Source organism: Lepidochelys olivacea, assembly GCF_965140295.1.
Source record: "Lepidochelys olivacea isolate rLepOli2 genome assembly, chromosome: 23".
Taxonomy (NCBI): domain Eukaryota; kingdom Metazoa; phylum Chordata; order Testudines; family Cheloniidae; genus Lepidochelys; species Lepidochelys olivacea.
In genome coordinates, this window is record NC_140433.1 from 1600248 (window position 1) to 1611298 (window position 11051).

The 11051-nt window shown below is 55.2% G+C and overlaps 1 protein-coding gene across 1 annotated transcript; it reads right to left on the minus strand.

The window, feature by feature from the left end:
• Nucleotides 1–1610: 1610 nt before the first annotated feature.
• On the minus strand, nt 1611–11051 carry LOC311512011 (cytochrome P450 2A13-like; the record flags this gene model as incomplete). The annotated part of the gene is made up of 9 exons (XM_084612994.1): nt 1611–2429; nt 3934–4075; nt 4855–5042; nt 5512–5653; nt 6166–6342; nt 7116–7276; nt 7903–8052; nt 10313–10475; nt 10872–11051. The coding sequence occupies 9 exons, from the start codon at nt 11049–11051 to the stop codon at nt 2248–2250; spliced, it is 1485 nt and encodes a 494-aa protein (XP_084469120.1). The 3' UTR covers nt 1611–2247.

Genomic DNA, 11051 nt, shown 5'->3' on the forward strand with positions numbered 1-11051 from the left:
GGAGCTGGTTTCCGGGAATGTTCGTTGCCTCTCAACCGCTTGACCCTTTGCTAACGTGTCCATGGAGCGGTCAGAGGCCCCGGCTCAACGTGTGTTCCTTGCTTGTGACCCGATCCATGGGAGACTTTCTGGTGCTGATTTCCCCCGCTTTGTGCCTGTGGTCGGCTCGAGAGCTCAGGGATATTTTTGCAGCGAATAGTGAATTTGCCCCAGAAATGCAGAGTTGGGGGAAGCTAAACTGACCATGAACTTCGGTCAAATTCAGTAACTAGTTTGGTCTGGAAAAAAAATTGACCCCTCCCCTTTCCCCTCCTGCCTCCCCCCCCCCCCCCCCCCGACAAAACAGCTGTTGACCCTTTCAAAACAGAGTTTTGCCTTTTCATTCAGTTTGGCAGCTGAGCTCTAGATGTTTAAAGGAAGCTGACGAACCAAAAGGGTAAAAGCCGCCCAAAGTGGAACAGTGGAAAACGTTCATTTTGGATCAAAAGGCACCTCGAAAAAATAAATGACACCCCCCCCCCGCCCATTTCATTTCTTTTTTTTTTTTTTCATTTTGGGTGGTTTTTTCCTTGGTTTTTCATTCTGGTGAAACAGGTTCACTTTCAGATTGAAACGAACTGATATTCCCCCCGGCCCTCAGCTCTCGGCACCAGGGACAAAGTGAGTGTGAAGCTTGACCCATCTGTAGCGTGTTACATTCCCCTTTGCACTGCTGAAAGTGACCACAGCCCCCGACCGGGATCAGGGCCCTCTTGTGCCGGGCTTGGGTGAGACAGGGTGAGAGCCTGTCCCTGCCCCAAAGAGCTCCTGGTCTGAAGAGAGACATGCACAAGGCCACTGAGCAGGTCGGTAGCAGAATCAGGATTAAAGCCCAGGTCTCTGGACACTCAAGACAGCGCTCTAGCCTCTAGGCCACACTGCCACCATTTCTAGATGGTGAATTTAAACAGAGACCTGGGGGGGAGGGATAGCTCCGTGGTTTGAGCATTGGCCTGCTAAACCCAGGGTTGTGAGTTCAATCCTTGAGGGGGGCCATTTAGGGATCTGGGGCAAAAATTGGGGATTGGTCCTGCTTTGAGCAGGGGGTTGGACTAGATACCTCCTGAGGTCCCTTCCAACCTTGAGATTCTATGATTCTATGAAAGAGCGATGCATGCGGGCTGAGCCCTCACAACTGAAGGCAATGAAGAGCGACATTGTGATGCAGTGAGCTGTAGCCCACGAAAGCTTATCCTCAAATAAATTTGAGAGTCTCTAAGGTGCCACAAGTCCTCCTGTTCTTTTCATGCAAAAGGTCTCTTGGAAGGTATCGTTACAAAGCTTATCATCTCCTGAGTGTGGGCATCCTATTTGTATAAATGTATCACTCTTGTGTCTGAAACTAGGAATATGAAACATAACTCTGAGGGCCTATTGTAATTACGCAAAGTGTGGGCCACTAATGGTGGTCTGGAATCTTGATGGCTCCCATTGACCAGGACAATTGACTGTAGATGGCTGTTTACTGCCCATTCCCCGCCCACCTGCTCTGGGGAGAGGCTCGTTGGCAATCAATAATCAAGGCTTGGCATAATTAGTGGGGGTCTGACCCACTCCAATTTATTAGCTAATTCAAAGAGTGCAGCTAAACCAGCTTCTGTGGGTGTTAGCATGGGAGTTACCTGAACAGTGACCAAACCTATGAAACCCTGAAACTGGGCCCTGCAGCCATGAGGTTCAGAGAACCTGCCTGCAGCCTGGCCCAGCTCCACCCCAGACTGCTGTGACCGATTTCCCACTGCACAGTCCGGGCTTTGCTGCTTATTCAGCATCTCCCGGTTACGTGTGGTTTGCACATGGCTTACTCCATCAAGAGAACAGCGCGCTGGCTTAAAAGACTGTCTCCTAGTGCGAGCAGCAAGCCATTATTAAGCATCGTGCTACTCTGGCTAATGGACTAGCTACGAGGCCTAGCAACAGACTGACCCGTCAGTAAATAGACTCTTGGAGCAGCCATGGCCAAGTGCGGGAGAGGGGTGGGTGGGTGTGTGTGTGTGCAAAGCAAAGGTGTCAGGGAGCTGTGATTCCCTTGCCCAGTGGGGAAATACAAGCTATCCTCTACCCTAAGTGGGACTTTCACACAGCCAGATCCCCCACTGGCTCCTTTTTCGGATAGGGCCAGTTCTCCATCTAATGAAGGTCTGGTTCCTTTGTGTTTCTCCCTCCCCCAGGCTGCCCCGAGAAGTCCCGTCTGTTTCCGTGGGGCGGCTAGTGCGGGACCAGACAGATCTCGTAGCTGCAGGGCAGGGTGGCGAACCCGATCAGCTTCGGGGAGATGTCGATGTCTTTGGGCTCGACGGGGGAGTGGAAGCGGAAGTTCTGCAGGATGCTGGTGAGGAAGAGGAAGAGTTCCATACGCGCCAGCATCTCCCCGAAACAATACCGTTTCCCTAGGAGAGAAGACAGAGGAGGCGTCATGGGCTGGCCAGAGCAGGGTTCCGGGGGCAGGTGAGAATCTGGGAGGGGGTCTCACCCCTTGTCCAAACTCTGCCCCAGCCTGGAGGAATGGGGATTGTTGGGGAGATTGGGCACCATTCGTTTGAAGATCTAAAGAGGGGAGGCCGCATTACTTTGCTGTGCTGGGAGGGGTTAATGAGGCAGATCTTTGAGCTATAGACAGTCACTGACTTCGGGAAAGCGGCCGGACGCTCTGAGCACTGCAGCTGGGCAAATAACAGGGGAGAAAAGTCCCCCTGCTCTGTTCAGTGATCCTGACCTGGGACGGACTGCGAGGACCCAGGAGGATGGAGAAATAGCACACTCGGGATGGAGATATTACCATCTGAATGGATCACTGTGATCATCTCGCCTGACCTCAGCAAAGCACATACAGGAGAATCTCATTCAGTTACTTCCGCTACTGAGCCCAGTAACCTGTGTTCAGCTAAAGCATCTCTTCCGGAAAGGCAGCCAGCCTGGATCTGCAGCATCCAAGCGATGGAGAACGGCCCCCCCGCCCGACTCCTGGGAAGCTGTTCCGGGGCTAATTCCCCCCAGTGTTAAAAATTTGCACTTTAATTCGAGTTGGAATTTACCACCAAGCTTCAGCTTTCGGTCTTTGGCTCCCGTTCTGCCTTTGCTAGATTAGGGACCCCGCTGCTGTCAGAACCCAGTTCTCCTCCCAGGCGGTGCTGATAGACTGGGATCAAGCCACCCCTTAACCTCCTCTCCACTCAGCTCCTGGAGTCTTTCTGTTCGGCAGCTTTTCCAGACCTCCAATGCAGCCTGTTGCTCTCCTCTGAACCCTTTCCAGTTTGTCAGCACCTTGTGTGAGGCGTGGATACCAGAACTGGACACGGTGTCCCAGTCCCGGTCTCACCAATGCTGCATTCAGAGGTAACGTCACCGGTCTACTCCTGGGCCATGTTCCCCATGGCTCCCTGGGCAGGAACACGCCCGATCGCACCATTGGGAGACTTGTATTCACTGGTGTGAGGAGCAAACGATCGAGCCAAAACGAGAAAAAGAACCAAGCTACTCCTGTGGGGTGGCCCACAGATGATAATGACCCCAGGTGTGTCTGTCGGCCTCACCCGAGTTCAGGGCACCATTGTGCTAGGCTCTGGACAGACCCACAGGGAGAGACAGTCCCTGCCCCAAAGAGCTCACAAGGCCCTGCTTCCCCACGGGACTTCAGTGCACACTAACCCCTGCGTGTGAGTGAACAGCCCCCTTGACCGCAATGGAGTGACATTGATTTACACCAGCTGAGGATCTTGCCCCACTGACTCCAATGGAGTGGCACTGATTTACACCGCCTGAGGATCTGGCCTCACAATTCTCCGTACACAAATTCAGCTCAGCAGGGTGAGATCTAGCAGCCGGGGGGCTGAGCCAGGCCTAGATCTCGCTGCTTGGGACGCTCGGAACCGAGCTCTGCTAAGGGATTCGTACCTATTGAGAAGGGCACGAAGGCGTCGCTCTTCTTAAACTGGCCGTTCCCATCCAGGAAATGGCTGGGGTCGAAGGTGTCGGGGCTGCTGAATTGCGAGGGGTCATACAGCACGGATCCCAGCACCGGGTACACCTCCGTCCCCTGGGGGAAGAGACGGTGACAAACAGCAACGATTAAACGCCGATAACCCACAGCACTGGATGCTGGGGCACAATTCAGGGTCGTTCTAACCATGGGAGGAATTTGCAATACAAGCCGATATCAAAATTCAAGTGGCCAGGAGAGGCCAGCATCCAAGGTTCATATCTTGTGTCTCCAATGCCCTCTGCTCTGGGGACTGCACGCTGCTCCTCCCAGAGTGGGAATACCAACAGTAAGTACAAGACACACTGGGCCAGATCCCCAGCTGATGAACCGAAACTGATCAGCACTAGCTGCGCAGACCCCAACCGAGATCAGGGCCCGGTCGTGCCGGGTACTGCACCGACATAGTGAGAGACTCTCCTTGCCCCAAAGAGCTCCCAGTGTAAATAGACAAACAAAAGCTCATTAACTGCATGCAAGTTAATTTAACAGATGGGGGAAACTGAGGCACAGAGTGATGTCCAAGGTCACATAATGAGTCAGTGGCAGAGCTGGGAATTGGACCCAGACAATGAGTAGGAGGGAAAGTGAGTCGCCCGAGGTCCTGTAGCAGAGCTGGGAACAGACACCAGGTCTCATAAGCCCCAGTCCGGTGCCCAGCCAACTAGACCACACGACTTCCCAGAGGCTGGCAGAGAACCCAGGCATCCTGAGCTCCAGACCACCACGCTGCCTGATGTACCACCTTGCTTCTGTGCGGAAAGCAGACACTGGGGCAATGCTGAGCCCGACCCAGCCATGGGGCGGGGCGGGGGACAGACGCCCCAGGGGCCTACCTTGGGAAGAGTGTATCCCTGGAACTGGGTGTCCTGGGTCACCCGGCGCGCCAGGCCCATGGGGATGACGTCACAGAACCTCTGGAACTCGTGGATGACAGCGTCGGTGTAGGGCATCCGGCTCCGGTCCTCCATGCTCGGGGCGCGGTTCCGCCCGATCACCCGGTCGATCTCCTCGTGGATCCTCTCTGCAGAGACGGCAGCACGGCTCAAAGGGGGGCCCTGTGCGAATCCGGATTGACCCCTGGGGAACCGAGATCAGAATCTGGCCCTGCTCCCACTGCAGTCAGGGAGTGACTCTGGATTGATCCCATGGGAGCTGAGATCAGGATCTGGCCCTGCTCCCACTGCAGTCAGGAGGTGACTCTGGATCAGCCCCAGAGGAACCGAGATCTGAATCCAGCCCCTGGAATTGGAATCGGAAATAGCCACAGTGACCCGGCGTTCCCTGACTGTCGGCTTCCTTTCAATCACGATGGAGTGACACACACAGGACCCTGCTCCCATGTCAAACTCGCTGCCGAGCTGTGACTGTCCGGCCCCATCCGGAGCTGGTGTAAATGGAGGAACCGCCGCTGCCCTCAGCAGAGCCCGGCCGATTTACACCGGCTGAGGATCTGGTCCTTTGTGTTTCCTTTGTCCCCCATTTCCAGTTACCTTCGATCTCCGGGTGTTTCAGCAGCAGGAGGAATCCATAGCGCAGGGTGGTGCTGACGGTCTCTGTCCCAGCGAAGAAGACATTGAACACCGTCAGAACAATGTTCTTCAGGGAAAACTCAGAGGAAGGATTTTGCTTTTCCTTTGAAAGACCAAGACAAAAAATGCCAGGATGCTTGTGAGACCTCTGGGCTGGGAACAGAATCTGGCCGGGACTCCCTTACACTGTATAGACGCCAGGTCAGCACCCATGAGTGCGAGGAGCTGCACGGATCCCAGCCGAAATCAGGGCCCCCGTTGGGGCGGGAGATAGAGTGAGGGACAATCCCTGCTCCAAGGAGCTTACAGTCTCAGAGGATGGCCCTCCATCCCCATTGTATAGATTGGGAAACCGAGGCACAATGCAATGCTGTGATTCGACTAAGGCCACATGGCGGTCAGTGACAGAGCCCCGATTTCCTGAGTTCCAGCCCAGTGCTTTCACCAAAGCCCGTTGTTCCTAGCCATTTATGGGGCTCGATTTCTCTGCCCCAGGGGGTTTGAGGCCTGAACCGACCCCGTTACAAATTGAACCCCTGGTTATAATCAGGCCGTTTGGTCTCTCAGGCCTGATGCTGACCCCACTGAGTCGTCCCCTCCGGCTACTGCCGGTACCTGCTGCATTTTGACCAGGAAGCAGTCGATGAAATCCCGAGGAGCGCTGGGGTCCAGGGTCTCCTGGTTCGCCTTCACCTTCCTCTCGATGAACTTTTCCAGCCCTGCCAGCTGCTTGAATGCTTCGCGCTGGGGGCCGGGCAGGTAGCGCATGGTGTCCGAGAACATCTCGTAGAGCTGGGGGGCACAGAGAGCAAAGACCCCACTGAACTCAGGGTAGGTTGAGACCTGATCTATCTCTCTATATCTATCCCCATCTCCATCCCCATTCCACCAACCTATCTATCTATCTATCCCCATCCACTCTATCTATCTATCTATCTATCTATCTATCTATCTATCTATCTATCTATCCCCATCCACCCCATCTATCTATCTATCTATCTATCTATCCCCAGACACCCCTGTATCTAATCTATCTATCTACCTCCATACCCCCACCTCTATCTAATCTATATCTATCTATCCCCAGACATCCCCTCTATCTATCCATCCCCAGACACCCCATCTATCTATCTATCTATCTATCTATCTATCTTTAACACCATTATAAATGTTGGGGGCAAAGCGGGGTTTGGGGGAGAGGCTGGCAGCTCGCGACCCCCGCCCCCATGAAGTAACCTCACAACCCCCTGAGGGGTCCCGACCCCCAGTTTGAGAACCCCTGTTCTATCCTCACCCCACTCCTCAATCTATCTACCCATCCCCATACATGCCCCCTCCCTTTCCCCATTCACACTGTCCATCCCCCGACATTCCCCTTTATCTATTTCACACCCATCACTGCAGATCCCAGGTTTTCCTCTTCGCTGCCCCCCCAGCATTCTTGCATCCCCCTCCGCTCCCCTAGCTAACCGGCGCCTCCCCTGCTCCCCGCAGCCCGGGGCAGGCAGATCTCGGAGCCGTGGGATGTGGCCTGGGGCGCTCTCCTCCCCACCCCCCCAGCGTACCTGCCCCCAGGCCGTGGCGGTGAAGCGGAAGCTCTCGGTGATCATGTAGAGCAGGGAGAGGAACTCCTTGTCCTCGTAGTCGAACCGGTCCCCGAAGACCACGGAGCTGATGACGTTGGAGACCGTGCGGCTCAGGAAGTAGGTGGGGTCAAAGGGCAAACCTAGCAGGGGTACAGCCAGCGTTGGGTGGGGCACAGGTGAGCCGGGGGGCTGTGCCACGGACCTATCTGCTGCTACAGCCCCCGTGGTCCCCAGGGACCCCCCTCTCCATGATCTCGCAGCCGCCACCTGCCATGTGGACACATGCCTGTAAGCTCCGCCCTGGGCAAAGGGGCCACGAAGCCTAGAGGTGAACACCGGACAAGTGCCCCCGAGACAACAATGGCGTCGGTGCCCCACTCTGGTTCCCAGGACCGTGGCATCTCAGCACTGCACCATCTTCACCCGACTCCCGACCCCCATCTCGGCAGGACCGGGGGTCTGTCCTAAGTGAACAGAGATCTCCTGAACACCTTGCTCGAGCCCTGCTGGGATGACCTGTGCCTCAGTTTCCCCACCCACCTGATGGGATAATGCTCCCAACCTCCTTTGTAAGCCGCTTTGGGAGTGATGGACAAACCCTGCTCTGAGGTTAATTGGTGTGGGGTGGAGACACGGCTGATTAACTGCCGCTGGGGGGCCAGCCTCATTGACCCCAGTGGAGCTGCGGCCAGTTCACACCAGCTGGGGGTCTGGAGCCCCCCGACTCACGTGGCCCCGGCACCGGAGGAACAGGACACTGACAAACCTTTCGTGCCCCGCAAGGCTTCCAGCAGGAAACGAGTCTCCTCCAGGATCCGCTCCTCGATGCCTCGCTTCCCCACCCCGAAGTTCCTCAGTGTGGTGATGGAGAATCGGCGCAGCTGCTTCGCTCTCTCCCCGTTGCTGAAGGCCACTCCTGGGGCAGATGAAAGAGCAGAAGGAACCAAATGACTGGAGGGTACCTAGCGTGACGCCAGTTTTTTAAAAGGGCTCCAGAGGTGATCCCGGCAATTACAGGCCTGTAAGCCTGACTTCAGTACCGGGCAAACTGAACAAAATCTTCAGACACAGAGATGAACATAAATTGTTGGGGAAAAGTCAACATGGTTTTAGTAAAGGGAAATCATGCCTCACCAATCTACTAGAATTCTTTGGGGGATCAACAAGCATGTGGACCAAGGAGATCCAGTGGAGATAATGTACTTAGATTTCCAGAAAGCCTTTGACAAGGTCCCTCACCAAAGGCTCTTAGGCAAAGTGAGCTGCCATGGGATAAGAGGGAAGGTGCTCTCATGGATCGGTAACTGGTTGGAAGATAGGAAACAAAGGGTAGGAATAAATGGTCATTTTTTAGAATGGAGAGAGGTAAATAGTGGTGTCCCCCAGGGGTCTGCCCTGGGCCCAGTCCTATTTAACATATTCAAAAATGATCTAGAAAAAGAGGTAAACCGAGAGGTGGCAAAATTTGCAGATGATACAAAACTACTCAAGATAGTTAAGTCCCAGGCAGGCTGTGAAGAGCTCCAAAAGGATCTCACAAAACTGGGGGACTGGGCAACAACATGGCAGATGAAATTCAGCGTTGATAAGTGCAAAGTAATGCACATTGGAAAGCATAATCCCAACTGTACATATACAAGGATGGGGTCTGAATTAGCTGTTACCACTCCAGAGAGATCTTGGAGTCACTGCGGAGAGTTCTCTGAAAACATCCACTCCACGGGCAGCGGCAGCCAAAAAAGCCAACAGGATGCTGGGAATAGTCGAAGAAAGTGACAGATAATAAGACAGAAAATATCACGTTGCCTCTATATCCATCCATGGGACGCCCACAGCTTGAATCCTGCGTGCGGATGTGGTCGCCCCATCTCGAAAAAGATAGATTGGAATTGGAAAAGGTTCAGAAAAGGGCAACAACAATGATTAGCAAAAAGAAAAGGAGGACTTGTGGCACCTTAGAGACTAACCCATTTATTTGAGCATGAGCTTTCGTGAGCTACAGCTCACTTCATCGATGAAGTGAGCTGTAGCTCACGAAAGCTCATGCTCAAATAAATGGGTTAGTCTCTAAGGTGCCACAAGTCCTCCTTTTCTTTTTGCGAATACAGACTAACACGGCTGCTACTCTGAAACAATGATTAGGGGTATGGAACGGCTGCCGCATGAGGAGAGATTAAGAAGACGGGGACTTGTCAGCTTGGAAAAGAAACAACTCAGGGGGGGGATAAAATACGGGTCCATAAAATCATTAGGGGTGTGGAGAAAGTAGATAAGGACGTGTTGTTTACTCCTTCTCATAACACAAGAACTAGGGGTCACCCAATGAAATGAATAGGCAGCAGGTTTAAAACGAACCAAAGGCAGTATTTTTTCACACAACGCACAGTCAACCTGTGGAACTCCTTGCCAGAGGATGTTGTGAAGGCCAAGACCATAACAGGGTTCAAAAAAGAACTAGAGCAGTTCATGGCGGATACGTCCATCAATGGCTATTAGCCAGGATGGGCAGGGATGGTGTCCCTAGCCTCTGTTTGCCAGGAGCTGGGAATGGACAACAGGATGGATCACTTAGTGATTCCCTGTTCTGTTCATTCCCTCTGGGGCACCTGGCACTGGCTACTGTCGGAAGACAGGACACTGGGCTGGATGGACCTTTGGTCTGACCCGGTCTTGCTGTTCTTGTGAGGACTCAAAAGTTGACCACCCCTGAGTTTTGAAAGTTTACTGAGGTTTCTTCCTTTGCGCGGTGGGGGTGGGTGGAGAGAGAAAGCAAGTGCAAAAGGCCAAATGAAATGTGTGTGGGGGGGATTTTTTAAAATGGTTTCCCCTCCCCCCCCCGAAATGAGAATCCCTCCCCACATTGCTTTTGGACCTGCTCCCCGGATCGACGCCTGAGCTGAGACGCTCCCTATCCGCAGCCTGGCGGAGCGGAGCGGTGGATCCGTCTCCCAGGAGCTAACGGGAGGGAGGCTGCTCCCTGCCTCGATCGGTGGTTGCATAAAGCCAGATACTGCCAGGATTTCTGGGAACAGCCCAGCCAGCCCCGCCTCCGCTCTGCCCCAAGCTATTGGGCACGTCCCCAGACGGAGCGGGTCGGGACTGAGCGACTCTGCCCCGGCCGGGAGCTGCCCCCTCTGCGCCCCCCGGCTGGCTCCCCTCCCGCGCACGCGACTGACCGTAGCCCTGGGCGATCCAGTCGAAGGTGGCTTGTTTCCCACGCCCGCTGAAGTCCTCGGCCTGGTCCAGCAGGGCCTCCTTCACCGCCTGGTAGCCGCACAGCACCACCACCCGCCGGGGGCCCAGCTGGAGGGTGTAGACGGGGCCGTAGCACTCGCTCAGCTGAGACGGAGACGCCGTGTGGGACGGGGGCACGGAGCGTCGGGGACACCCAGACACGCGCCCTGCCCCCCCCGCACCCCCCACAGGCGCCTGCCTGTCCCCCACTCCCCGCCTCTCCCCTCCCTGCCACACCCCCCCCATGATCCTCCGCCCCCCGGACACACCAATCCCTGCACCTCTGCTCTCACACAGCAAAGCCCCTCTGCCCCCCTCCAGCCCTAGTGCCCCCGCCCCGACACACCAGCCCCAGAGATACCCGGGGTCGAGCTCCTCACAGAACTTAATAAAGCTCCTGCAGGCTGAGCAGGTCGGCGGCTCTGAGGGGGCATCGGTGGGCACTGGAGAGCCCCTCGTGGGGTCAGGCCACCCGGGACGTCCCGGGAAAAGCCCACCTACCTTCATGAGCGACTTGCGCATGTTGCTGAGGTCGACCTGCAGCAGGTTCCCGAGGAGGGGCAGCGGGGTGGGCCCCGGGGGCATTTCCCCCCGGCCCTGCAGTTGCCGCCAGGTGGAGAGGAGCAGGAGGCAGGAGAGGCAGATGACCAGGAACAGGCTGATGGCTCCCAGGGGATCCAT